Raw genomic sequence first — 27414 nt, forward strand, 5'->3', positions numbered from 1 at the left:
CCCAACGGTCCTGGAGCCCCCACAGGGACGGGGGACGCCCCGTGGATGAGAGTGTCACCCCGTGTGACCCTCCGCACGGGGACGGGGGACGCCCCGTGGATGAGAGTGTCACCCCATGTGACCGCCCCACGGGGACACAATAATCCTTTAGGAAATCAGACAGGACGTAGGGCTTCACTGGGGACTGGGGAACTGACCTCACTTGGGAAAAGTCCCCTCTGGACGACCCTTTGAGAGAGGGGGTTGGACCCCAGTGAAGCCCCCGCTAAAGAGCGTAGAGATGAGGACAGATGGTTTCAGTGTCTCAGCCCGACCTCTCCCGTAGCTGAGGGAGCTTGGGGGAGCTCCTGGAGCATTACGTGGCCGCGTCCCTGTGAGCCGGGACGGCCACCACCCACGTTGTCCTTAGGCCCACACGTGCGGTTCTCTGATGTTTTGTGGGATCTCAGGGTTCCCACCCAGCAGGGGTGACAGACACGGGGGCCTGAGGCGTAAGGAGCCTGAGGCCCGGACCCAGGGCTCCTGCCGCGCAGCTGAGGGTCCCGGGGGGTTCAGAGCTGCCGCTTCCTGCCCCGTCACTCTCTGCTTTCGGCTGAAAACGGCAGCTTCCGGGGAGAGGACACGGGCGCCTCGTCCTCCCGCACCTGCTGGGCACGCCCAGCACGGCCCGCCCGACCTCACTTCCTGCCCAGCTGTAAGCCTTGAAGGCAGAGCGCTGCTTTGGGAGGTTCCCGGCCTGGGCACGTCACTGTGGGGGCCGTCCAGACCCCCGCCCCTGCCTGGGGGAGGCCAGTGCCCCCCAGTCCACCAGGTCCCCAGGCATGGCAGGTGTCCCCAGCTCGGGACAGACGCCCCTCTGTTGAGAGCCACCGAGCCCAGTTTTGATCACTATGATGAAGTGAAAAATCTAGCGGTGAGGGTCCTTAGGTCCGTTTCCTACAAAAGTCCTAATGCTTCGGTTTTTCTTCTAGAATATTCTGTCAGCAGATTCTGCCTCACTAACTGCACACCCACACGCTCACCTGAAGTGAGCACCTGTGGGGACGTTTCCTTGGCCGAGAACGGACCGCAGGTCCAGCTTCTCGCGCTTTGTGGCGTGCAGCTGTGTGTCTTCTGAAAGGAGAGCAGGAGCTCTTCTGAGAGGCGCAGCTCACAGATCTGACAAATCAGAACTGGGCCAGCCAGCTCTTGAGAAGCAGCGTGTCCAAGAGGCTGGTTTGTCCCCAGGATAAAGCCTCTCACCTGCCCGGTGTTTCCTTCTGCTTGTGTCTGCGTCTCTGAGCGAGAAGCGTGCTGTCTCCTTCCCGCTGGCCGGGGCCGCGCCTCTCCGGCCACGCTGTGTGGCCGGGGCCGCGCCTCTCCGGGGCCGCGCAGTGTGTCCGGGGCTCTGGCCACGGACCTGCCCTGGCCTCTGTGCAGCTCCGTCCTGTCTCCCCCTTCCCTTTCTGTGAGTCCCACGGGCCCCCCCTCTCCCCCCCACCAATGATGCCGCCCCAGGAAGATGCCACCCATGGTTTGTTGTCGGAACCCTCAGGGTTTTGAGTTGGAAAGAGGACAGACTCACTCCACTAAGGCTCACTTCGGCCACGCAGAGCGAGTCGGGTGGGGCGATGGGCTGAAGGTCTTGTCTGCTTAAAGCGTGGGCTGGAGGCAGGGTGGGTACTGTGCACACCGAGACTCCAGCTCCCGTGCCATCCGGTCTGGCGCGTGGGGCGCCAATGGGGAGACTCGGGCGGCCTGCAGGAAGAACTGGGCGCCCACAGATGCTGCTGGAGCCGGGGGCCTGGGTGCAGCCCACCCCGCATCACGGTGACATCAGGAGGTCCCCGCGTCTCTGGGGTTGGACGAACAGGCGGTGGGTGGGTGGGATGCTCGGACGGTTGTGTTGAGTGTGGAAGAGGCAGTCTGTATTAATAAGAGGTGACTGGACTTTCTCTCCGCAGGTGTTTGGAAACTGGACGTTCGGGACCCTGGTGTTCACGGTGATGGTGCTCACAGTCACCCTGAAGGTACCTTCCTTGCACACACGTGCTTCTGTGCGCTGGCCACCCAGTGGCCCTGGCCCTGACCCTGACCCCAGCCCGCCGGGGTCCTCTCCCACCACTAACATGGCCTCGGCCCTGAGGGGCGAGCTCAGAATTACACAGCAGGGGAGGAGGGAAATGCCACAGCCTTTTCTGTGTGAAAGGACTGGAATTAGACTGCTTTTACACGGCAGGCAGCCCCACCCCCGGTGTAGTCAAAGGGCACTTTAACTGAAACAAGTGTATTGTGAAAAACTGAGCTCGTTTTTAAAGTCAAGTCAGGCTCTTCGTGAAGTATCGTCATGAAGGTCCCAAATCCTACCAACCTGGGTTGGAGAGTGAGACAGGATGTCCCAGAGCCATATCCTGGGCAGTAGCATCTCCTGCAGGGGCGCCCCCACCCCGGGGTCCGGGCACTTTCCGGCAGGGTGGGCCTGGGGAGCCCTGCTCTGGAATCTGGGCTGTGTTTCTCCCACACAGGCCCCTGTAGACGCTCTGGCTGAAGTTAGGGGTTTGTGTCTGCTTCCTGTCCCGCCCCCCCGGCTTCCTTCTCCCAGGCTCATGCCGACAGGCCCGGTGGCCCCACGGCTAACTGCCTGGTCTCTCTTCAGCTGGCACTGGATACCCACTACTGGACCTGGGTCAACCACTTTGTCATCTGGGGGTCGCTGCTGTTCTACATCGTCTTTTCCCTCCTCTGGGGAGGAGTCATCTGGTATGGATTTGATGATTTCTCAGTCACCATCGTATCACCGAGGCCTGAAGGCTCAGTCCCACCTCGTCCCGCGTGTGGGTGCAGGTTGCGTGCCCACTGTGTGCAGGAGGGGCTTCACGCCAGGGCCCGGGGCCCACGGGGCCTAGGCGGGGTGATCTCCGCTCCCTCCCCCAGGGGAGACACGCTGCATCACGAGCATGACGGGGGATGAACAGGCCAAACCCTCCAGAAGGGACCGATCAAAGGTCGGGGACGGCTTCCCCAGAAAAGCTGTTATTTAAACAGAAACTTGGGAGAAAAGCGCTGACTTCATCCTGTGAGTGTTCTGGGCTGCTGGCCCTGGGCTGAGGCAGGGTCATTCCTAAGGAAGGGAGCCCCGCAGGCAAGTGCCCCAAGGCAGGCCCGGAAGGAAGGCTCCTCCGGAGACCATTAGGACGCCATGGAAGGTTTTAAACAGAGGAGCCACAGAGCCCAGCTGCACTTTTCAGAAGGTCACCGTGCTGCCGGTTGAACGTCCACCTGGGGGTGGACAGAGACTGACCCAGCAGTCGGTCCTGACGGGCAGGCGGCGGCTGCGTCTGTCACGAGTGTGCCTCTGCACGCACTGTTCTGCCCAGGGTGTCCCGTCTAAGTGGCCGGCCTGGTGAGCTCCTATTCACCCCTCAGAACCCGGGGCCCGCGTGCTCCTCGGCCCTTCCCCCGGGTCACGTCACGTCACAGGCGGGCATGTCCACCTGGCCCCCGGGCGCTTGTTCCCGCCTGTCACACAGGTGCAGGGGCTCCTGTGACGCCCCCCTCGGGCGCAGCACGTCCTGAGCAGGGCTGCGGCTGGGGGCAGTGAGCCAGGCCCAGGCCTGCCCAGACGTGAGGCTGGAAGCAGTGTCCCGTCCACCTGGCCTCCCCGCTACTGCGCAGGGATTGAGGGGGAGGGCAGGCGGCCCCCGACCCTGGGGAGAGGCCCCTGGTGCATCCGGTCCCCACGTGGAGGCTCCTGTGTGGACGTCCACCCGGTGGCCCGCTCCACTGCTGACCTCTAGTGGCCATTCCGTGCATTACATGTCGGGAAAACCAGACCTGCCCTTGGTGGATTTCCCGCCACCCGACTTCTGGCCTGAGATCCCTGCGGCTCTAGTGAGCTTTCCAAGCGGCTGTGTAAGAGAAAGTCTCCCCCAAAACCCCCCACCAGCTCCTGGGCCTGGACACTTCGGAGCATGAAGCCATGAGACTTGAGTTTAGTGCAGTCACTGCCCATTTCTAAGGCATCCCAGGTGGCTCAGATGGTAAAGAATCTGCCTGCAATGCAGGAGACCCAGGTTTGATTCCTGGGTGGGGAAGATCCCCTGGAGAAGGGAATGGCAACCCGCTCCAGTATCCTTGCCTGGAGAATCCCATGGACAGAGGAGCCTGGCGGGCTGCAGTCTGTGGGGTCACACACAGAAAGACAGGACTTCACTTCACTGCCCGTCTCCGAAGGCATTCCTAGCCCGCCTGGCAGGGAAGTCATTTCGTTCTCTGTATTTTTATAGAAATTTTTAAAAATTATTTTGGCATAAGCTTGTGTTTAGCCATTCTGCTGATGAGAACACTATCTTCCCTGTATTAATAGGTATTGAGCAAAACCCTGTTTCATGTTTAAACGTCTTCCCTGCTGTCCTGAAGCTGAGCTTCTGGGGCTTGTTCCCCCCTGGAATGACCTCATAGAACTCCCCCTCCTCTCACGCTCGCTACCCAGCCTTCAGGGCAAAGTCACGCAGCGCTATGGGGAGAGGCCCCCCTGGTGAGCCGGTGGACTGTGACCGTCAGAGATGGACGTGGATCCCGCCAGGGCAGACGGCCCTCCGTGCGGGACAAGGGGTCTCCACCGGCTCCTCATCAGCCATTGTGCTGTGGTTTTCTTTCCCTGGACACTGCAGGCCCTTCCTCAGTTATCAAAGGATGTACTACGTATTCATACAGATGTTGTCCAGCGGCCCTGCCTGGCTGGCCATCGTCCTGCTGGTCACCGTCAGCCTGCTGCCTGACGTCCTCAAGAAGGTGCTGTGCAGGCAGCTGTGGCCCAGTGCCACCGAGAGAGTGCAGGTACCCTTGGGGCGGGGGCGCAGCTGGGGGCACCGAGGGGGGGCCCCAGGGAGGCAGCAGGAAAGGTGGTCCGTCCAATGGCGACTCCAGGTGCCCGCTGGGGGCCTGCAGCCAAGGGGGCACCGTGGGGGGGCCCCAGGGAGGCAGCAGGAAAGGTGGTCCGTCCAATGGCGACTCCAGGTGCCCGCTGGGGGCCTGCAGCCAAGGGGGCACCGTGGGGGGGCCCCAGAGAGGCAGCAGGAAAGGTGGTCCGTCCAATGGCGACTCCAGGTGCCCACTGGGGGCCTGCAGCCAGGGGGGCACCGTGGGGCGGGCCCCGTGGGGCGGGCCCCGGGGAGGCAGCAGGAAAGGTGGTCCGTCCAATGGCGACTCCAGGTGCCCGCTGGGGGCCTGCAGCCAGGGGGGCACCGTGGGGGGGCCCCAGAGAGGCAGCAGGAAAGGTGGTCCGTCCAGTGTTACTGATGGTGACGTGTGATTTTACACCTGAACTAAATGTCCAGTGGTTAGACTTGGACAGGTAGTCCCTGAAATAAGGAAAAGATTAAGAGAAAAAGATTAAGCCAGTTCAGAAGGCAAATTATTTTGTGTGAACCTAAACAAGTTTTTTTGATTAATCCTTATTTCAAAGGTAAAATTGCTTTATTTTTAGGGATGGAAATGTGGGTCAAACTTTAGCATTCATTTTGGGAAATTCTGGTCATGAGTAGGTAGGGTGGTTGTTTTCCGTGCTCCCAAGGGGACGCCAACAAGCTGAACTCTGGATTCAGGAGATGGGTGAGACCTAAGGATGCCCAGGCCAGCGTCCAAACAGAAGCGTGACCTGGAGTTTTAGAGAGCTCTCAGGGAGCGGACGTCCCCCACCTCTTTACCCCGGTGACCCTGCACCCCTCACCCCTGTGATCCTGTACCCCCTCACCCCTGTAACCCACCCCATGATCCCACACCTACTCACCCCTGTGACCCCGCACCCCTCAGTCCCTCACCCCTGCACCCCTCCCCCGTGCACACCCCTCCCCCTGTGACCCCACACCCCTCCCCCTGTGACCCCTCACCCCCATGACCCCGCATCCCCTCACCCCCGTAACCCCTCACCTGTGACCCCGCACACCCTTACCCCTGTGATCCTGTACACCCTCCCCCCATGATCCCACACCCCTGTGACCCCACACCCCCTCTACCCATGATCCCGCACCCCTCCCCCCGTGAATCCTCACCTCCTCGCCCCTGTGACCCCGCACCCCCTCCCCCTTCTCCCGCACCTCTTCCCCCACCCCCACCTCGTCCTTCCGTGGCTCTGGCCTTGCGCCCTTGGGGAGGAGGAGGGATGCTCTGAGAGGCAGAGGCCGCAGCAGGCCATCCTGCAGGATGCCTGTGTGGGTGAAGGGGGCGGCCGTGCAGGTGTGAGTGACAGGAGGGCGGGGCGTGCAGGTGTGAGTGACAGGAGGGCGGGGCGTGCAGGTGTGAGTGACAGGAGGGCGGGGCGTGCAGGTGTGAGTGGCAGGAGGGCGGGGCGTGCAGGTGTGAGTGGCAGGAGGGCGGGGCGTGCAGGTGTGAGTGGCAGGAGGGCGGGGCGTGCAGGTGTGAGTGGCAGGAGGGCGGGTGACCACAGGCGAGGGCGTCTGTTCCCCCCTCGCCCCCCCGAGTCCCTCTGGGGAACGCAGGGCCCCCTGCTCTTAGTCGTCAAGCGCTGCGCTGCGGCCGGCTGTGGGGTGCAGCCTCCGTCATTGCAGTGACCGCCCCCGGAGGTGACCAGTCAGGTGGGCGAGCTCTCGGACCCCTAGGGCTGATCTCAGATGCTGCCCGCGGTGCCCAGCCAGAGGGCGCAGAGGGCTCAGAGCCGGCCCGACCGGCAGCTTCACGAGAGCTGCTCGGTGATCTCAGGCCATCCCAGGGCGGGGCAGGAGCGCACGGGAGGTTTCCACGGGCCGCAGGGGCTCCAGTGGCCGCAGGGGCTCCGGGTGCAACCACCGACTCACTGCCTTTTCTTGTGTCTTCCCTTCCTGGTTCCTTTCATCTTCCGGCCTCTTTACCCAAATCTTGTTTGCAAACGATGTGCATGGCCTCCTGACCTCTGACCTCTGACCTCTGGGACCGGCAGACTAGGAACCAGTGCCTTTCTGTCGAGCAGCCCACCGTCTTTATGCTTTCTCAGACTTCCAGCAGTCTGACTTTCTAACGGAACAAGGTGATGCTTTTCTGTCTTTCTGCATGTTTGGGACTTGATCGGAGGACCATGGAGGGCTGACGGTTAAGCTCGGGAGCCCCGCACACAGGCCCCCGGTGCCGCGGGCGCCGGGCTATCTCCACCCACACGGCTGCGCGGGGCCTCCCTGGGGAGCGTCAGCGCCCCTCTGGCCTGGTGGCAGCTGTGAGGCCGGTCCTAGCCCCTGCGCAGCAGGGGCAGCTCCTGGGTCAGCGCTGGCCTCGCCCTGGGGCCCGAGGCAGCTCCTCCCTGTCCCTCGTGTGGAGCCCGCGGGACTGGCAGGACCACGGCCCCGGGAGAGGCAGCCTCGGCCGGGCCCCTAGACTGTGGACAAGCTGGGACAGGCGTGTTCGGGGTCAACTCTCTCACCAAAGTCTCTCTTATCTTGTTAAAAATATATGATTGTTTTTGGAAAAAGACTCCACCTGTGCCTTAAACAGCATCTGTGGCTCACTCTCAGGAGCATGGAGCGGCCGCACCGTTTTCTGTGGCCGCGGCCCAGGGTGGGAGGCTTCTCACCTGGAGCCAAGGCTTCAAGGACGCGCTTATCTGTTCTCCGTCCTCTGTGTCTCGATGCCCCTCTTGTGTGTCCCCACACTGGGCACACGTTGAAGGCCTGTGCCTGGTGTTACTGCTTTACTGGGCAGCTTGCTTAATAGGAAAATGCCTCAAGCAAAAAAAAAGAAGGCCTTTTTTTCTTTAACAATCGTTCATCTTTTAAGTTCAAGTAATTATTGGCAATCAAAATTTTTCTACCCTGGGGCATCAGAATTTGTTAGAATAAACTACATAATTTTATCTCACTGTTTACACACTTGAAGACATTTAGGATGAAATTATTAGGAACATTTTAATAAGTCACAGGAGGTGCTTGTGAAACCAGTTAAATCATGCCAACTCTGGGCTAAAAATAAATGCTCTGACGATTGATGGGGTTTACTGAGAGCTGGTTTGCTTCTGAGCCTTTGCAGAAGCCGGACTCTGCTGCTTGGCGAAGGGCTCTGAGCTCTGGGTGTCCGTGGCCACGGCTGTGACAGCCCCTCACGGTGCCTGCAGCCAGTGCCCGGCGCACACAGGGTCCGTGCGGTGTTGCTGCAAAACCAGCCAATTTCGGCAGAACTTTGGAGGAACGAACCCTTGGCTAGTGCTTCCATGGAACATGCTGCATTTGAGATGGGTGGCTTTTTCTTTTCATCTGTCCTATTAAAGTGAAAACCACAGAGGCTACATATAAGCATGTGCGTGTACGTACACGCGTGTGGCATCTGTATACACACATGTGCATTTATTCTTTGCACATCCATGGGCATGCACTCCCGCAAAGAGCAACCACCTGAGCGCTAGTCTGCTTCACCTCTCGCCTGCTGCCCCTCGTGCCTAGTCGGGGGCATCTGCACCTCCAACCCTGTGCTTCTCCAGCTCCTGCAGTTCCCTTCTTCCGAGGCACTGAGAAATTCACACCACTTGATTGGAAAGCCTCAGTGTTCGGACTAGAAACGCCCAACCCCGCTGGCCTGCGGCGCTGCCACGCCCCAACCTCCGGATTCTAGCTTCAGGCCAGGGTTCTTTTGTTTGACTGGACATGGGGCCAAGGGACGGGGCCAGGCAGGCACAGAGGGACGGAGGGACAGACTGGAAGGCAGGCAGGTAGACAGGGACAGAGGAACAGGCAGACGGACAGACAGGGACACAGGGACAGACAGGGACACGGGCAGGCAGGTGCAGACAGAGCGTCAGGAAGGCAGGCGGACAGGCAGGAACAGACGGACAGGCAGACAGAGAGTGGCCGGTGCAGAGCCCCTCGCTGGGGCCTGTGCGCCCTCAGGAGCAGCGCAGTCTCCGGAAGGTCGGGGTGAGCGGCAGGGCCGTCAGCCCCGGGTCCCGCGCCCCGACCATCGGCCGCTGCTGCTCCGAGAGCGGGGCCTCCCGCACGCGTCCCCCTCGGCCGTCCCCACAGAACCGGGCGTGCGGCGCGGGCTCAGTGTCTGTCCTCGCCTTGCAGAGGAGCCTGAGCTGCCCAGCCCCGGCCGACGCCGCGCTGAGCCCCGACCGGCCACTGCTGACGGACCCCGAGCCCCGGCCGAGGCGCGAGTAGCCGGAGGATAGGTAACGGCCGCCCGCGGGCAGCCCGTGTGCTGTGCTCTTGCGGACCGCGTGGGTTTCCTCCAGAGCTTTGCCGTGCTGTGCCGTTTCTGTTAGGTTCACGGTGACAAAGACTTGCCCACACGTGGGGTCGGTCCCCGGTAAGTGGCCCACTGGAGAGGCCGGCCGCCTGGGGCTGCCTGCGGTGCACACCCAGGCACGCGTGTGAGCGTGCGTGCACACTCATCTGTGCGGTGCACAGGCCCACAGCGTCCTTCGGCGTCCAGAACTCGGCCTTCATTCTCATCCGCGGTGGTGGGCATGGCTCCACCTGAAGGGTCCTCCAGGAAAGACCGCCTTTCAGAATAAACAAAGGGCTCTGAGCCAGGCCGGGGCAGGCGTCCAGCTGCGCCTTCAGCATCCAGAGCGGGCATCTCCTGGCCGGCTTGCTCCCTCCCTGCACGTCCAGTCTGACCACCTGGGCCTCCGACCGCGGGGGCCTCCGTCGGAGCGGTCCAGCGAGATGCGCTGCGGGAGGAGCCGCACTCAGCCTGGGGCCTGGGGAGGGGCCTCGTGTTTACACACCTTTCTGTGGGACAGTGGACGCAAGGAGGGGACGGATGGTCCACACGCCGCCCGGTGTCTGGCCCAGCTACGCTCGAGGGTGCCCCGGCCGGGGCAGCGAGGGCCGCGGCTGCACTGGGTTCCGATGGGCGCTGGACAGGGTCCGCGCAGGGTCCCGGTACTGACTCTGTCCTTTCTGTTTCCGCAGACCTCGCGCTTCGTGTCAGGACTGCCTCTGGGGAGTCACCCACTTGCTACTCTGTAGTCTCCAACCCCGGGCAGCGCCCTGGAAGGCAGGGAACGCGGGGCCCCTCCTGCTAGTCTCCCACCACCCGCGGCCCCAGAGGAGGCCACACGCAAGGGTCCAGCCCCGAAGGGCTGCGTGGCGTGTGCTGCTCTTGCGGCCGGAGGAGGAGGAAGATGGGACAGGCGTCCCTGAGTGGCGACCGAGAAGGACACGCACGAGCCCGCTACCCTCCCTGACCACGTGGCGACGGGAGGACCTCTGCTCAAGGGTCTCTGTCCGCTCCAAGCACAGCCGCCCTACCAGGGCCTCCGGGGAGCATGGCCGAGCCTCGCGGGCTGGGGTCCGGTCTGCTCCATCCTCCCGAGCCCGACATCTCTGCTTTCGGACTGGCCCCCCGCCCCGTCCACAGCTGCCGTCCAGACCTGCGCGTGGTGACGCTGACCGCGGGTCACATCTGGCCCGACTCCGCCCCTCCGGGGGAGGTGCTGCCCGCGTGCTCGGGGAGCCCCCTCCCCGTACCCCGCTGCCTCTGGGGGGGCCTGGCCTGTAAAGCACAGGTTCCGAGAGGTGCCCCTTCCCGCTCCGAGGGCGCAGGCACGGTTTGCTGTTGTGGGAAGGGTGTTTCGGGGTTTGCGGGGACGCATGGGGGTCTGGGTACCCGGGGCCGGCCTCTGCTGCGGTGCTCAGACCCCCACGGGGAGCGGCCTCTCGGGGCGTGGACCCCCAGATCCGCACCTGGCCCGGGGTCGCCGAGGCGGCCCGGGAGACCTAAGAGCAATACCGCTGCCCGCGTGCCGCCCGCAGGCAGCCGGGCGGTAAACCCCGTCGCTCTCCTGTAACGGAATCTCCGTTTCTAGAAATAACCGGTTCGACGCAGCCTTAATGGTCCGTAAGGAAAACATTTCAGTTTGAGGTTCAAACTTCAGAAGGTACAACTGACGGCGTTTTAGGGGAGGGTCACCCGGAGGCTGAACGTTGCCCCCGCTGGATGCCCTGTGGATGCGGGACGGTGCTGAGCCCACCTGGGTCTGCTCCCGAGTCGCTCAGACCGCGTGGTTCGCTGCTGTAATGCTCACCTGTGAGATACTTGAACGAGGGGAGGAGTTGACCGCAAGAACAGGGTACACGGGTGGTGCGGAGAAAGCGGGTGACGGGCAAGCATACCAAAGAGCGGGGTGACGCCGAGGGGCCGTGAGGCTGGGTGGGCGTCCGCCCGAGGGCCCGCCCCCTCGCCGTCACTCACGCCCGCGTCCTGCGTGAGGCCCGCACTAGACCCTGCAAACAGCCGTGTGTGCATTTGTACAGCCGTTTTTAAGAACCTAAAATGGGTATAAATGTCTTACCTGTGGGGGCAGATTCTCTGTATGTTTTAGTTAACAAATTCTTTGTAATGTATTTTTTTAGAGATCTTAAAATTGCCTTTGCACTGAAGTATTTTCATAGCTGTTTATATCTATTTTATTCGTTTATTTGTTAACGTACCATATCTAATTTTTAAAGTATGTTTTTAAAGCTTTTATTTTTTAAGTTGAAGACATTTTGGCCACTTCACATTTAAATTCTGATGGACGTTTTGGCTGAATGTCTCAATATCTGATGAATGTGAATTTTCAGATTTGACTTTATTCTCTGAACCTGTTTTGTTTTTTGGTGTTTCTGGCGGTAGCGAGTAGTTACAAGGCGTATTTAGAGTCTGATCATTTGCTCTGCTCTTTGTTCACCGTTCATTGCAATTTCATCTGCTTTTTCTTTAGTTTTTAGTTTCTATCCTTCAGCCTTAAAACAGAAGCTTCTTGACGGTTCGCTGTCCTCTTTTCTGCCTGTATCCAGACGGTTATCACTTACCTCGGATAATTCAAGTCTCCTTAGGACAGCTACTGACCGTTACACGCCCCAATACGTCTTCTTAAAATTGTTTGGGAAGTTCCTAAGTGACTGCGCCTGACAATGTGAGATGGACCAGGGCCATGAGACCAGAAGCCAGGGAAGGACGAGAACCAGGGAAGGGACATTTCAGACAAGACACTGAGACTCCCACCTGGCGGTGGGCAGTGCTTACTTGCCTTAAACTGACCTTAAAGCAAGTAGTTTAGGTATCTTCCTTAGTTTTGAAAATCTTACTCACAGCTGCACAATAACCACATATTAACATCTCCCCCATTGGTCCGGATGTCTGGTTCCCACTGGAGGGGACCCGCCCTGGGACCAGGGCCGGACCCTCCCAGCTGCAGCCACGTCCCGGCTGGGAGAAGGGACGCGCTCTCGGCCACTCCTGTTAGAACCCCAGTCAGCCCGTTCCTGTGCCCTTGACTCCACGGGCAGACACAGACCAAACGGCCCCCAGGGCCACGGCCGCGAGGCTCGCTGGGGGCGGAGCTTCCGCAGTGACGCCGCAGACGCCTAGTTGGCCTTGTGAGACTTCGCAGCTTGAACTGTAGCAATGCCTCGCACACAGTGTAACTATTCTTAAATTCACGGACATCAACCACAAGTTCAGGGCAACCTAAGGGGAGTTTCCAGCCTTTTTCTTTAAAACCACTGAGTTCACCTGTTTTGCACTGATTATGAAGAACCTAATGCAACCACTTCTGCTTATCTTGAAATTAATGGTATTTATTTAACAACTCAGTGTAACAGCTTGGTATGCACTTTCTTTTGGAAGTTTCCCATTTCTAATTTTAAAAACAGGAAAAATGTCAGCTGGCAAATGCATTCATTCTGTTTTGTTTTTTTTAGTAAGTTAGAGGGTAGGTGAATGGGGGTGAGAACCGTTTTGATGTCCATAAACAAAGCTTTAATGAAGATGTGTCGGAGTATTATTAAAGTGTGATTCTACTTTTGCAGAAAAAAATCTAAAGATCAGTTTATATAGCTTTATTTTTTACCTTATCAAAATATACAGAATTTTAATATGCATATAATGTCTCTGACTTAAAATTATGTGCGTCTGCATTGCTGTTTAAAATGTTCATTCATTATGTAGTGTGATAAAGAAAATCTTCAAAAATATATTTAACACAAATGGTATCTATAGGTATTGTCATCATAAATATTGGAATTTATTTTTAAATTATTGAATATAGTAGGTGTGTTTAAGATAATAAATCAACCTCTGAACAGTAATGTTTAATTGATTATTAATCTGCTTTGAAAAATTAAATGGTGAATTAAACCAAATCTTAAGTATTTATCTTCAAATATTCATTATGATTGGACTTTTCTGCAGAACGTCTAGGCGGGAGATCTGAATCTGCTTGCAATAAAGAAGAAAAAGTTCTGGTTTAGTCTCTTCATAGATTAAAAAGATGACAGAAGTTGGCATTAAGTTTCTCCCAAGACCAGCTGCCGGGCAAACAGTCTCCCAGCGAGTGTTTCTGTTTGGGATGAAGCCGTGGGAGCAGCCTCTCAGGATCGTGTGGGATGGGGTGGCCCCGGGCCCACAGCTGCACCGCCAGGGCGGAGGGCCCGGAGCAGGACACTCCGGCCGAACCCTGTCCTTCCCGCTGCTGCCCGACTGTCCGCCAGACCCCGTCCTCCAGGGGCTCCTCCACTCCTCCTCTTGTCCAAACCCTGGCCCCCACGCCCAGGGCTCCTGGGCAGTTAGGAGAGAGGGACCCGTGCTGCCCCATGGGGTTCCTGCAGGCCCCAAGAGGCTCCCCCAGCCCTGCCCCCTTCCTCTGCTGGCCACTGCCACCCCTGCACGTCCCGTCTCTGAAAACTGACCCCCAAACACTCCACAGATCCTCACAAAGTCTCATTCCTGGGATTCTGACTCAGTTGGGGGATCACGGTGGACCCTGAGAAAGGGCCTTGCTGGGCCGGGGCAAGGCGGCCCTTTCAAGGCTGACAGGTCCCTCGGAAGGCCTCTGGCTTCACTGGGCACAATTCTAAATTGGGGGCTTTTTCCCGGCCCCCAAACCACAAAGGAAAGGCAAGTAACTCACCCCGGTGGGCGGCCTTGGCTGTCACCACACAGCGGCCAGCACGCCAGTCTACAGGAAACATGCCGCAAGTGAGTCGCGTCCCAGGGCTGCTGTCCACTGGGGTCCAGCGTCCACACCTGCCTCGGGTGACAGGGACCTGTGACCACACTGACCCTGGGAGCCGGGAGAAGCACACTTGGCTTTCAAGTGAGTGAGGGCACCCTGGCCTGAGGCTGTGCGGGTGTGAACAGCCAGCTCCTACCAGTGTGCGTGTGAACACAGTCCTTCATTCCACCGGGCTGTGTCTCAGTGTGATCAACATCTGCAATTATTAAGCTTCCTCTTTCAGGGAAACATCTTAGAAATAACACACAATTTATCAGTTCCTTTCTCACACTAAGAGGACACCCCTAAATCGAGTCATCATATTAACCTGCCAGGGAAGACTCTGACCTTAGTACATGTTCATCGCATTGCTATTGCTATTGCTAAGTTCATCGCATGCAGTCAGGATAATTCAGGAGCATTTAGTCAGACGGCACATGTCTAACTCATCATCCAGACACAGGTATGAGCCCTAATCAAGCCTGACAGGGGCCCAGTGAAACCCGTCTTTAATCAGATACGAAGACCAAGCCTCACAGTTAGTGGGCAGTGTCAGGCCTAAGCCGATCTTAGAAGCTGACGCCCTTGAGGCCCACAGCTTGCCTTGCAAGGCCCCTGTCCCTTCCTCACATCTGTGGCCTCTGCTGACCCTGTCTGCTGACCAGTGCGGCCGCAGACACGGTTTTCGGTGCATCCTCTCGATTCGCTGAGCTTGCTTTTCAGAGGTCATGGTGCAGCCGGCATTCAGAAAGCTGTACTGGGTCAGCCCAGCAGCTGCCCACCAAGCAGTGACCATGACTTCTTCCGGCGCAAGTTTGGCTATGGAAAGTGCTTTGGAGCTTCTTCTAAGTCCACCCACTGAGCTGGTTGTCCCGGATGTTGTATAAAATCCACTCTTCTTTGCACGTCACGATAGGATTGAGAAATAGTTGGTTGTTGTTATGTAGACTAAGAGAAGACGACGCTTTAACAGTGATTCTTTTTGAGTTGCAGTCAGCTCGTGAGGCACCCCCTCTTTGAGCTTTTTCACTTTTCCAATCTGCTTCAGAGGCCGAACGGCCGCAGAATGGTGGGTGTTGAGTTTGGGCAACTTCTCATGTAGTTGTAGGAGGATCAGCTTCAAAGATGGCTCTCATTCAGCTGTCCCTGTCAACTTCCGATGGCCACTACACTCCTCATCATCAAGGCTCTCACGTCCTTTGCAGAACTCCTTGACCCACCACCGCACTGAACGTTCGTTAGCTCCTGGGCCGAATGCGTGCTGTCTCCACTGCTTTACGACCCATTTTGAACTCAAGAAAATCACTGGAATTTGCTTTTTTGTCCAACATCATTTCCACAGTCTAAAATAAATAAAAAATAAACAGTAAGTGATACGGTGATAGCAAGAAACATAAATCAAGAAATACATGTTAAAATGATGTATCACAGTCACATTTATTAAGAATGTATTCCAATATCAAACAGCAAATGTCAACAACGTGAAACAGCGATTACTTTTGCACGAACCTAAACAGTTTGCTTGGGACGAGAGGCTAAAACGCAGACCGTTGACACTGAACACGGTAAGCTGGAACAGCCTGGCGCCATTTCAGGGGGGCTGCGGAGAGCTCCGGCACCACGGTCCTTTAGGTCTCAGCACCAAGGAGAATTCAGTGAGGGCCACGTGGTCAACACGTGATTTACTAGAACAGGATGTTCGTGAGGCTTACAAGTGGGCGGGCAAGAAGTGCCAGGCTCTGAGCACTTAGTGGGCTACAGTTTTGTAATCAGAGGAGGCGTGGGGAGGAGGGAGGAGCCCCTTGTCTTTCCCGAGTAGATGTCAAGCTGCCATCAGCTCCTCCTCCAGGCCGGGAAGGGGATTTTCTTGTCCCTCCAGGGTCAAGCTAGGGCCACAAATCAGTTTTGCAGGAGTGCAGAGAGCATGGCCCAGGGACCATTAACTTCGTGAGCTCGCTGGGCAGGAGTGGGCTCAAGCACCGTGGCTTTATTGTTTCGGGCCTCATGCTTCTGCTGGGGGTTTGCGGTGGACCTTTATCAAGAGGTGGTCAGCTTACAGGGATCGCCCATGTTTTCCTGCTCACCATCCCCTAGTGAGATTAACTATTTAATCACGGACTTTGTCCCTTCATTCTGTCCCTGCGAAAACTTGCAAATGAGCCGTGACCATCCCCTGCAGGTTGTCTTAGGACAGGGAAGAGGTGGTCACTCCCCGCGGACAGGACGGCGCGAAAGGACGGCCAGGGAGCAGGCGCTGCTTCCCGCCTGCAGGTAAAACCACCCCCTGCCGTCGCTCACTCTGTCCAGGGGCCGCAGAAACGGGCGCCGCAGGTGGAGGTCCACCTGGCTCCCTCGGGCTTCGAGCCTCCCAGCCTCGGGGCTCCTGGAGACACCTCTCTGCCTCCATCCTCAGGTGGCGCCCACTCTGCCTGTCTCAGCGTTTGCTTTCCACAAGGCTGTCAGTCACCTTCGGTGAGGGCCCTGCCCTGATGACCTTATTTTAGATATATTGTGTCTGTAAAGGTCACATTCTAGAGTACAGGGGTCAGGACCTCAACGTATCTTTTTGGGGAGACACAATTCAACCGATGCTCTGCTCTGGGGCCTTGCTGCAGGGCAGACACCGTTGAGCTGCGTGTGAGGGGGAGCAGTGGGAGGGGGGTTGGGGAGCAGTGGGAGGGGGATTGGGGACGGAGCTCAGCCGCCCCTCCCCACATCCCCACCCGGGGCTGCACGGCGCTAACTCACCATGGCCCACGGTGGCCCAGCAGGTCCGGGGGTCCTGCCCACACTGGTCTGTGTGCTAAGCACCTCCTTCCCCCGTCTCATCAGTGTTCACAGCCTGACTCCACACTGGGGGTGAGCTCCGGGGGCCCCAAGACCCCGCCTGGGCAAGGTGAACTGCCCAGCGGCCAGCGCGGGCCTGGGGCCACGTTGCTGCCTGAATAAACCCCAGGCTGGAGGCTCAGGGCCCTGCCCGCCCACCCAGCAGCATTCCTTGGAGACTGGAGGGTCACCTGGGAGCCCTGCCTTTGGCTTCCCAGAGGAAAGCCGTGGGGCAGGGTCGGCCAGCTGCCCAGAAACAAGCCCCAAGGAGCCACAGCTCAGGCGGGGTGGGCGACGAGGTTGTGGCTGCTGGCGGCTGGGGCGCCCGTGTCTCCCCCAGCAGGTTGGTTCTCTGAGGTCCCAGGTACGCGGGAGGAACCCCCTTTTCATGCCCCAGGGTCACCTCAGAACTCCAGAGGACCAGGCCCCCCACCAAGCCTCCTGCGTGTCCCAGTTGCCACTTCCTGACGTGGACCCAGAGGGCAGGGGCAGACGCTGAGAGGCTCAGGGGACCCCAGGCTATGGGGAGCGGGGCGGCCCTCCCCACTCGCTGTCACTTACGTGAGTGTTCCGTCGCTTCCGTCCATCCGACCCTCTGTGACCCCGTGGACTGTAGCCCACCAGGCTCCTCTGTGCACGGGATTCTCCAGGCAAGAATGCGGTGGGTGGGGGGCTGATCTTCCTGACCCAGGGACCGAACCCACGTCTCCTGCCTTGCAGGCGGATTCTTCACCCATTGAGCCACTTGGGATTACTTCCTGTAACACAGACTTCTTTGTGGGAGCCAGAGGCTTTCCACAGAGGAATTAACCTCAAACGGCAAAGTCCCCGATTCCCTGAAGGGCCAAGGGCGCGGTGACCAGGCAGAGACGCAGCCCCAGGACACTCCCGGGCCCAGGCCCAGGCCCGAGGGGTCTCCAGGCCGCCAGGCCCACGCCCGCGGGAGGGGCTGACCCCAGCCGGAGCAGAAGGTCCCTTTCCCCTTGGCTCCTCCCAGAGCCCTGATTGTGATGGTAATTCCCCGAGCCTCTGGGAGCTGCACAAAGGCCTGGCCTGGCCCTCAGGGCCCCTGACCAGCAGGGTGCCCGGGCTTTTGTTCTGGGATTCGCCTTGGAGTCGGGAGACTTGAATCGGCACTAACCGTCTCTGAGTGCACAGGCGTCTTGGGCATTTGTCCTCCTCGATCTCCTGGGCCAGTGACCACGTCTCAAGGCCGGAGGCCTCCCCGTGGTGGGAGAGGCTCCCGGTCCTGGTGCCTGTGGCCGAGGTGGGGCTTGGGACCCTCCACGGGAAGCCCGCCTGGGGGCAGTGGCGGCCTGCAGAACCAACCGGGGTCGTGGGGTCACTGAGCGCTGCCTGTCCTCCAGGCAGGTTGGCCGGGTGCCTCCGTCTGGCTCTCAGAGCTCCGATGACACTCAGCACAGGCCCTGGAGAGCACCCCAGGACCCCGGGTCCCTGAGGTCATGCGAAACGGGTCCGGCCCCACCAAGCGGGTCAGGCCCCCACGCCCGCACATCCAACTGGCCCTTAGAGGAGAGGCCCCCGCCTCTGCCCTGACTCTGCCAGGTTCCTGGGGCCTTCTCATCCCCGCTCAATCTGGGAAGGAAACCGTCCAGCTGAGGAAGGTCCTGCCTTCGCTTTGCTGTCCATTCGGGCCAGCCTCCTCCTCGAGGCAGCCCTGCCTCCGAGCGTGTGCGGGGTCCTGTCCACTTGGCAGCCCTGGCTCAGCCATGCCCACCATCCGGGGCCTGGCTGCCCCGCCTGGGCTCCAGGGCGCTGGCTAAGCGGGGGCTGACTGCCAGGCGATGCCGTGTGGTGGGGACCGCACTTGGAGGAGGAAAGTCCTGCAGAGGTCGGCGCGCCCTCCCCTCCAAGCGGAGCCGCACGCCCAGGGTGGGTAGGAGGCTCCTGGGGTGGGGCTCCGTGGAGCCTTGGGGTTTGTGCCTATTGCCCTCCCGACGGAACTCTGTGCTGGTCTTACTCTGATTTCCCGGTACGGCCCACAGAATGCAGACGTTTGGAAGCGCCAGCTAAAATCAAGTTCACACCTAGAGCAACACTGGGGACGTTTCAGCCTGTGCACCTCAACTTTCCGCGTTCTACTGGGGAATTTGAGTTTCCCTGAACAAGGGGGACCCACAAGGGAAAAGGCCGGCCCCTTCCCTTTTCTTGCAAAAAAGGGGGCCCCCCCGCAGCTGCACGGCCCTGCCCTGGGGCCTGCACACCCCGAACCCAGACAGCAGACCGCCTGCTCCGTGCAGGCGGAGGGGTTGACGGTGATGGGGGGACACGCTGGGGGCGGGGTCGGGCGCCTCCCCGCCCCCTCCCGCCGCGCAGACCCTCAGCCGTCCTCCCCTCGCGCTCCTCCCTCTCCCTCCGCGCGGTCCCCTCCCCCACCGTCCTCGCCGCCGCCCCGCTAGCCCTCCCCCTCCTCCCCTCCCCTCCCCCAGGCCGGGGAGGAGGGGCGGCCGCGCACCTGCGGGCGGAAGACCAGGCCCGGAGGACGTCCCACGGCAGGTGTGTGGGGGCGGGAAGCGTGGGCGGTGGACGCTGGTGGGGGAGGCGGGGAGGGCCGGGGAGAGGGGCCGACGGACTCAGCGTCCCGGAGGCCAGTGACCGGTCTTCGCGCTCCGATCGCCTCCCGTGACCGGTCTGCGCGCGCTCCGATCGCCTCCGGTGACCGGTCTGCGCGCTCCAATCGCGTCCTGGCCGCGTGCGACCCCAGGGAGCCCCGGGACCGGCCGGGGTGGAGCCGGGGCGCTGCGCGGTGTCCAGGCGCCGCCGCCCGAGCCGGAGCGCGGGCTCCACGTGCGGGACGCCCCCCACTGTCGGGACGGGGTCCTCCCGCGGACAGTTGTCACTGCCCGGCCCCTCCCAGGACCTCATCCAGGAGTCCTGACCCCCAGCAGGTGCCTGGCCAGGTGGGGCCGCTGAGGGCGGCTGGCTGAATCTGGACTTCCCGGCCCCTGTCTGGCTGTTTTGCTTTTCAAACTGGCAGCGGAAAAGTAAGACTCAGCGGTTTAAAAATAAGGCCCTTTGCTCTTTAAACGCTAAACGGTGTTCCTGCTAGTTTTTAAAAACCACCTTCTGTTCTCTGCAGCGCTGGACACTTAAACAGGAGCCCGCTCCAGCTGGCCGGAAAGAGACTTTTCTGGAGCAGGTGCAGCCTCTTAACTTTACTGGAAGCTTCCCACCCTGCCCCTAAGGGACCTCCAGCCAGCCCTGGACAGGGAAGGGGTTAAGGTGACCCTGAGGCTGGGCAGGATGTGTCGGGGCGGCCGTGGGAGGCCCCAGGATGTGTGACCACTGGGAGGGGCCAGGCCACAAAAATAGACGTGTGTCTTGGGGTGCTGGCGCTCCAGTGTGTGCGTCCCTCCCAGGGGACCCGGGACCCCCCTGGACAGGTAGGTGAGGGGTGGCGCCCTGAGGGAGACCTCGTGGTGGAGGGTCTCCTAAAGTGCAGATCTGACCCAGTGGCTGGCCCAGAGCGGGTTCAGGGACCTGAGTTCTGAGCTCTGCTCCCAGCTCCTGGACCCACTGCGGGGGGCTGGAACGGACAGACAGATGCTGCCTGTGGGCCAGGTGGGCGGCCGGGAGGGCACATGCTCCGGGTGAGTCAGTCCAGAGGGGCAGGAAGAGGGGCTTGACTGTGTTTCAGCACTTGCGTCCCTCGGGGCGGGGCGCACCCCCCAGGTCCCAGGCTCACCATCTGGCCAGGACCTGGACGCAGCTGTGATCAGGCCTCTGTGACCTCGGACCCCCACCTGTGACAGCTCCCCCTGGCAGCGATCCGGGGGAAGGCTGGCGAGAGTGGCGGGCCTTCCACGCCAGAAGCCTGGGCACCACTCTTCTTGTGACTGACCCCAGTTCTGGGGCGCCTTTCTCTCCAGGAGATCCGCGAATCAGGAGGAGGGCGCAGGGGCCACCTGTTTGCGGAGCTCAGTGCTCTGAGGACACCTCTGCCCCAGACGCAGCCTGAAACCCGTCCTTCTCCCGAATTGGAGCCTCTTCCCTCCCAGCCCTGCCACTGCTGGGAGTCTCCTGACCTCAGGTTGTGGCTGTAATCGGTGTCCGGATCACCATTCAGGCTCTTTCTGCGTTTGGGGCTCAGCTGTGAAAACGGGAGATTTACCTGGGAAGCAGCATCTTGGTGACTGGAAGTGGAATGAAGGTCACTTGGACAGAAGAGCTTCCTGCTGTTGGGAGCTCACATACCTTTTGTAAAATGGCGTAAAGCCTGAAGTTGAGAGAGAGGTTACTGGAGCGTTTGTGCGAACGGAATAAACTGCTCTGTTGGTGGCACCTGGCCATCCGCTTAGTTGATCTGGTGCTAAGAGGCTCCAGGAGAAGCTAGAAGTGTGAGAGGAACAGTGACCAGAAGATAGCATTCTGCTCCACACTCAGCTCAGCCTCTTGTTCTCAGGTCCACTCATTTCACCCTTGCCTGAGCCCAGGACAGCCGGGGTGACGCTCTTCCCTGACAGGTGGGAGATGCTGGCTGAGCGCCAGCCGCAACCTGGACTTGCCCGAGGGCCCAGGGCCTCGTCTGGAGCTGCTCAAGAGATGCTTGGTCCACTCCTCCCTGGAGAAGGCGGGTGGTGGCCCAGCCCGCTCCCAGAGAAGGCACGCTGTGTGGTCAGCAAGGGGTGGCCGGTCGGACTGCCCAGCCTCCCTTGGAGTCTGTGCTGGTGGAGCTGGTCCGCAGTACCTTCCCCTCAGGGATGACCATGTCCTTTCCCTCTGGGCCTCCCCTAGTAAAACGTTCAGGACTTCAAGCCTGCAACGGTCTCCCGGACACCCTGTGGCCATTACCAAGGAACTCTTGGAAACCTCGAGCCGGACCTCGACTTTGTGGCCAGAGGCTGCTCCCAAAGCACCTCGTCCAGCATCAGGCAGCGCCGCCATCCCCAGGAAACTGGACACTTCCCCCAGAACTGCCCAGCATCCCTGTGGAGCCCAGAGGACCAGTCCCTTCGCAGCTCCACGGAGGTGACCCAGGAGCAGCCCAGGGTTCATCTGCAGAGCTTGTGACCCAGTGGGCAACATGTCAACGTGTGCTCAGTGGGTATAGGTCACTGCTGGGAGCGTTCAGTCTAATCTGTTGCAAAAGCGAAGAACTGTATTCAAATTACCAAGCTGAGCAACCACAGAAATCGGAACAAGTCAAATAGGAAGATACAGGTGGGGACGCTGAAGAGCGTAGCCCACCAGCGCCGAACGTCTCCACGCCGTCCTCCTCCTCACTGGTCCCTTTCTCACTCAGAGCTTAGGGCTGGCAACGGAACACAGAGCAGGCGACTCCCAGGGGAAAGGCCCTGGTGTCCCACAGACTGGGCCTGAGGGGCAGGGAGGGACAGGCGTGGGGAGGAGGTGGAGACCGGACCTCCCTGAGGGTCACCGGTCCCCGGCATCCAGCCGGACAGCCCCGCCTCCCTCCCTGATGCTCTGGACAGCGTGGTGGGTGTGAGCACCACCGACGACCAAGCAGGTTAAGCTGCTGCCATGGGGCCACAAGCAGAATTTATGGAAGGGGCCCAGCCAGACATAAGCCAACAGGGGAAATGATGGGCGTGTGTGCACGCCAGGTCACTTCAGTCGTGTCCGACTCTTTGCAACCCGGTGGCCTGTAGCCCACCAGGCTCCTCTGTCCATGGGATTCTCCAGGCAAGAACACTGGAGTGGGAGAAGGGAATGGCAATCCACTCCAGTATTCTTGCCTGGGAAATCCCACGGACAGAGAAGCCTGGTGGGATACGTAAATATACATTGTTTGTAAGTATATTTATTGTCTAGATGTGTTAACTTTTCTTTGATCAGTCGTGTGCTCAAGTTTTCATGATTATGGAATCCTTGGTGTCTATTCACAGGATAAACTTGAAACCAATGATTTAAAAAAAAAAACAACAGTGGAGTGGGCTGCTGTGCCCTCCTCCGGGGGATCTTCCTGACCCAGGGATCGAACCCGCGTCTCTTACATCTCCTGTACTGGCCGGTGAGCTCTTCACCACCAGTGCCACCTGGGAAGCCATAATGAACCATAAATATGCCCAAAGACCGGCGAGGGGGCTGTGGGAGATTACCTCCCAGGGCGAGCATCTCAGGCAGATGACGTCACGTGGCTTCTGTCGAGATGCAGTCACTCGCTGTCTCTTTAAATCCAAGGTTACCTCGCAAAGACTTGATTCGAGTTTCTTTGCCAGACTTCCACTGGAGGAATGACATGAGTGTTTGTCCTGGCCCTTGGACAGCATGCTTTACCTGGGGATTGGAGATGTTTCCGGCCCAGGTGGCATTGGTTTTGAAGGTTTGCCAGTTCAGTGAATTTTACTGTGACATTGAAACCAGGAGAACCAGGGGCATTTTTGTCCTTGAAACAAGAGCCCAAATGTCAAGGGAAAATCTAGGTTTTTACTTCTCGTATGCAGCAGAAGCAAATAATATTACTGTTTGTGCAATGCTTTTTCCATTCCATTGTTATAAAAGGAGACCACTTGTTTACCTGAACATGGACACGGTAGAAATTATCTGGAGAAGAATGAATTTTAAATATCCCACATCCATTTCAGAATAAACACTGCCAAAAGCTGTGCCTGGAGATTGGGCTTTGTTGGAGGAAGCACGGCTGATGTCTTCGCAGCGTGGCCTGGTCTTCCTTCTAAGGTCTGTTTTTCACTCTGCAGACTCATGTTCGACTGTTGGAGGCTCATCCTTTGCCAGAAAACCGGAAGCGACGATGCTTCTTCCTCTCGAGGGTCCCACGAGGCCGAAGAGGAGGACAGCGACCCTCGGGTGGACGTCCCTGACGTCATCAGGCTTGTTCCAGACCCGCCGGAGGGGCCACCCCCGCCTGCAGGTAGGGCCAGCTGCCTCCTTGGGATCCGGATGGGGGACCAGCATCCCAGGTCTAGGCGGCAGGTCCCCGGGGCCCCAGGGCCGCCTGCACATGCGGGCCGGCTGGGCCCAGGCCTGTGGGTGAGACGTCAGTCCTCACGCTTGCCCATTTGCCTTCCTGGCAGTGAGGCTGAGGCTGGCTCTGGTGAGCTCTCGGGAAGCCGTCTGGGTTTAGAGCCCAGGGCTCCACTTTACCAGGTTTTCAAACTGAATCACATAATTAAACAAAGTAATTGCTTGTAAGACGATTTTTAAACTCGTCTATTCCAAGACATTTTTCCCCTCTCATTTCTTATTTTGAGTATTTGTACTTTCTCTTTTTCTTCACTGGATCAGCTCACAGATCGATTTTGTGGATTTTGTTTCCAGAAGCCAGTTTTTAACTGTACTGACTTTCCAAGCGTGTCCCTCCTGAGCCCACCCGAGCCCCCTGGCCCTGTACCCGCTCCCGCGTGGCTCCCGCACTCCTGTCTTCCCCTTGCCCCCGGGTCTTCATTCTCATAGGAGCCTCGTCCAGAGGGGCTGCAGAGCCCACTCCCCTCGCCCTGCAGCCGCCCTGCAGCTGCGCCAGCCCCTCAGGGCCCTTGGGCGCCCCTGGCTCTGGGTGCCCCCCTTACCTGGCGACACCGGGGGCGCCCGGAGCCCCCTCCGCTCCTCCTCACACCTCCACCTGCAGGCCCCACAGGCTGTGCTCTCACATCAGCTCCCGCCCCTCGGGCCCCGCTGCCTCCCTGGGGTCTCTGTCTGACCCGAGTCGGCGTGGACTCGGGGTCTCTGCTGTTCATTCTCTTGTTCTCTCTCCATGTGCATAGAGACCACTTGACTGAGTAAGATTTGCCTGAAATATATGAAATCGCACAGCAGGACTTTCAGTCTTTATGTATTTTCCTAATTGTGTATTCTGAAAGGTGACCATCCCGTTTGGTTTTGCAGTGTTTATTTTAAAACGCTATTTTCATGCCAAAAATATTAGAAGCTGTGGTTTTGCCTTGAAAAACTAGCATACAAACTGCAGGTTTCGGCGGCAGTTGTGACTGCGTGTGTCTCCCTGTGGTCTCTGTTCGTGGTCCTGTTTTGCCTGCTTTGAAATCTGATCTGGACATTCAGCCTGGCGACGTCTTCAGTCACGCTCTGGGAGGTAGCATTCATTCATTTCGTCAGCACCACGTGCAACTCTGAAATGCAATTGTTTGCTTATGAAATTAAGTAGCCCGTGAAATGGATTTGAGGTGCAGTATTCCTCTTCTCCACACCTCGAAGGGCCGACAACCCGTGTGATGTCTCTGCATGACTTCTGCTCCTTCAGGGAGCAAGGCCTGGCTGACCCACGCATCTCTCATCATTCACGTTCCTTCTCTTCTTAAATAAGCAGGCCTGCCAGGTAGCTTTGTGCCCTGTAGGAAACACCGTGCCTCCCGGTGGCTGAAATCTCTGTCGTGACTTTCGCCCCCTCTCTTGACTGTCCCCCTGCAGCTGGGACCTTTTTTGTTTTCTGAGGTTGGAAACAGGAAGGCAGTCGGGACCCCTGGAGAGTTGGGCGGTTAAGGGGAAGGGGGTGCAGCCAGCAGGCCCAGGAGACCTGGCTTACCTGCCTCTGTGGCCGGGAGGCGGGCGGGGGGACTGGGTCTCCAGGACTCACATCTGAGGTCAGCGGACGGGGCCACCTCTCCTGTCTCGTGTGGCACGCGCACTGTCACGGGCACTCACTGGCACGCGTGTTGCGGGCCCAGCAGGAACCGTGGGGCATGGCTGACGGGACAGCGGGGCCCTGCAGCCCACATGGAGGGTGGCCGGGCCCTCTGTCCGCAGATGGAGGTGTCGGGCAGGCGGGGTCCACTGGGCGTCCTGAGCGCATGCAGCTCTGAACCGAGGGCAGCCCCGGGCTGGTGTGGGCAGGGCCGGGCTCGCCTGGGCCTTTGAGGGGTCGCCTGCAGGCTAGGGGCGCAGTGCCGGGCGCTGGCTTACGAGCTCTGACAGGTCAGTGGGCGGGAGCTGGGGCGGAGGGGCTCATGGGGAAGCAGGACCCTCGTGGTGAAGCAAGACCAGAGGGGGCTGCCCTGGGGCCTGAGGGCCCGAAACCCAGCACAGCCTCGAGGAGCAGCGGGATGGGGCCCTGGGGTGCGAGAGGGGCATGCTGCAGGCCGCGGGGGGCTGCTTGTGACCCACGGAGACTCTGTGGAGAAGAGAAGTCCCCAGGAGGACCCGCAGGCCAGGGGAGCAGCCGGACACCCAGCCGACCCAGCGCCAACAACCCGCGGGCTTCAAGTCAGAGTTGGCGTCTGAATGCAGAGCTGTGAGCCACGTTGCAGCCAGAGCTGCTGGCTGTCCCGTGCTTGCATTTAGACAAACGCGGGTGTCTGGGTTCGCCTGAGATCACACGTCGGGGGAGAGACGCGGGGCGGGGCGTGCGTGGAGGCCACGGGCTCTGTACTGTTCCGCCGCTCCTGTGTCTGAAGCCTCTGCTGTGAACGGAAGATCCCCCTGGAACGTCACTTGCGTGGTGGGGACCCCGATCCTCGTCATCAGCAGTTGGTCAGCTCAGTCGGGGCCAGTTCCGGGTGCAGTCGCATCCCTGGGGCCTCTTGGAGACAAGGGTTCTCCCGTCCAACCAGGCCAGCAGTTACTAGACCCAAAAGTAAAGGAGCGGTTTTCACCTTTTCAAGTAAATCTGGGGCTTTTTTCCCTTCCTAACAAAAAAGCTGTAGCGACTCTGCTCCGAGTGCGTTTTCAGCCGCTCTCTCTACTGCAGCAGGCAGGTGGGGTGTTTCCTGACACCTTTCCTGACGCGTGTGTGGGACGAGGACTCACAGGCCTCGTGGGCTTGCACTTGGCACCGGGAGCCAATGGGTGTTGGAAAGAGCCTGGCAGTGGTGTGACCCTCCGCACGGCGGGGGTGGGCGCGAGTTGGCTTCAGGAAGGGGGTTGCTGGCCTGAGCAGACCCTGGCCAGTGTGTGCGGGGGCTCCCCGCTCTCCGCCATGCTCTGACCGCTGCCGGCTCCAGGGCGCCATCTAAGCAGCCTTGCAGCAGCGACTCTGGCTGCCGGCACCTGGAGGCACCCGGAGGCACCCGGCTCCTGGACTCAGGGGCCGCTGGGGGCCATGCTGGCCGCGACCTCGGGCTGCTTGCCTTCCTGGCTGAGGTGCATCAGCAGGCCGGCCGGCCGGCTGCAGGCCTGCCCGGAGGCCGGGAAGTGGGACACGGACCTGTCAGTCAGCGTGCGCCTGCTCTTAGGCGCATTAGCAAAATCTCTGCAGGAAACAGCGGGTGCCGAGCCAGAGCTCGTGCTCGGCTTAACTCTTCAACACCCAGGAGCCCGGGAAGCAGGTAGGGCCTCAGCCACGGGTCAGGATCCGCGGGGGACGTGTCCACCGTCCCCCGGACAGTGGGGCGGGGACACAGTCTCTGTGCCCGCCTGGCTTCCTCCTGCCGGGCCTGCCTTTCCTCGGGAGCCCAGTTTCCTGACGTCCTCTCCGCTGGATGTCGCCACAGGAGCCTGTCAGGGTGAGTGAGCTGGGGGTGCAGGACCCTGAGGCCACTTCAAAGCCGCTTCTTCCAACACGAAACTCACCACACGACCCACAGCCTACGTATTCACCAGGATGTGCCGAAAACTCATGGCTGCACAAAACCCACACCCGGGGGCTTAGGTCAGCTTTATTCTGAGCTGCCAGACTTGGTGCAACCCTGCCTCAGGTGACGGATAAACAGACAAACCATGGTCTGTCCGGGTGGTGATGCTGTTCAGAACGGAAA

General features: G+C 59.6%; 2 protein-coding genes and 1 long non-coding RNA gene across 11 annotated transcripts in view; 2 read left to right on the forward strand and 1 right to left on the reverse strand.

The window, feature by feature from the left end:
* The window catches only part of ATP11A (ATPase phospholipid transporting 11A), a 104703-nt gene extending 91666 nt beyond the window's left edge, over positions 1 to 13037 (forward strand). The window contains exons 26-30 of one of the 5 annotated variants that reach the window (XM_027558013.1): positions 1944 to 2009; positions 2636 to 2739; positions 4653 to 4818; positions 9024 to 9127; positions 9876 to 13037. In XM_027558013.1, the coding sequence (XP_027413814.1) occupies positions 1944 to 2009; positions 2636 to 2739; positions 4653 to 4818; positions 9024 to 9116 (429 nt within the window). In that variant the 3' untranslated portion in view covers positions 9117 to 9127; positions 9876 to 13037. The other 4 variants (XM_027558015.1, XM_027558016.1, XM_027558018.1 and 1 more) reach the window with 4 other exon arrangements.
* Positions 12641 to 17433, reverse strand: LOC113902583. The gene is made up of 2 exons (XR_003513869.1): positions 17330 to 17433; positions 12641 to 15285 (listed from the first exon to the last, which is right to left on the reverse strand). It is a non-coding gene; the product is annotated as an uncharacterized LOC113902583 (long non-coding RNA).
* Positions 17434 to 19212: 1779 nt separating this feature from the next.
* The window catches only part of MCF2L (MCF.2 cell line derived transforming sequence like), a 92190-nt gene continuing 83988 nt past the window's right edge, over positions 19213 to 27414 (forward strand). The window contains exons 1-3 of one of the 5 annotated variants that reach the window (XM_027557996.1): positions 19382 to 19773; positions 19869 to 19928; positions 23449 to 23621. In XM_027557996.1, coding sequence (XP_027413797.1) covers positions 23453 to 23621 — 169 coding nt within the window. In that variant the 5' untranslated portion in view covers positions 19382 to 19773; positions 19869 to 19928; positions 23449 to 23452. Of the gene's footprint in view, positions 19286 to 19381; positions 19774 to 19868; positions 19929 to 20154; positions 20173 to 23448; positions 23622 to 27414 lie in introns of those variants that run through there. The other 4 variants (XM_027558012.1, XM_027557997.1, XM_027557998.1 and 1 more) reach the window with 4 other exon arrangements.

This window comes from Bos indicus x Bos taurus, chromosome 12, assembly GCF_003369695.1.
Source record: "Bos indicus x Bos taurus breed Angus x Brahman F1 hybrid chromosome 12, Bos_hybrid_MaternalHap_v2.0, whole genome shotgun sequence".
Lineage (NCBI taxonomy): Eukaryota > Metazoa > Chordata > Mammalia > Artiodactyla > Bovidae > Bos > Bos indicus x Bos taurus.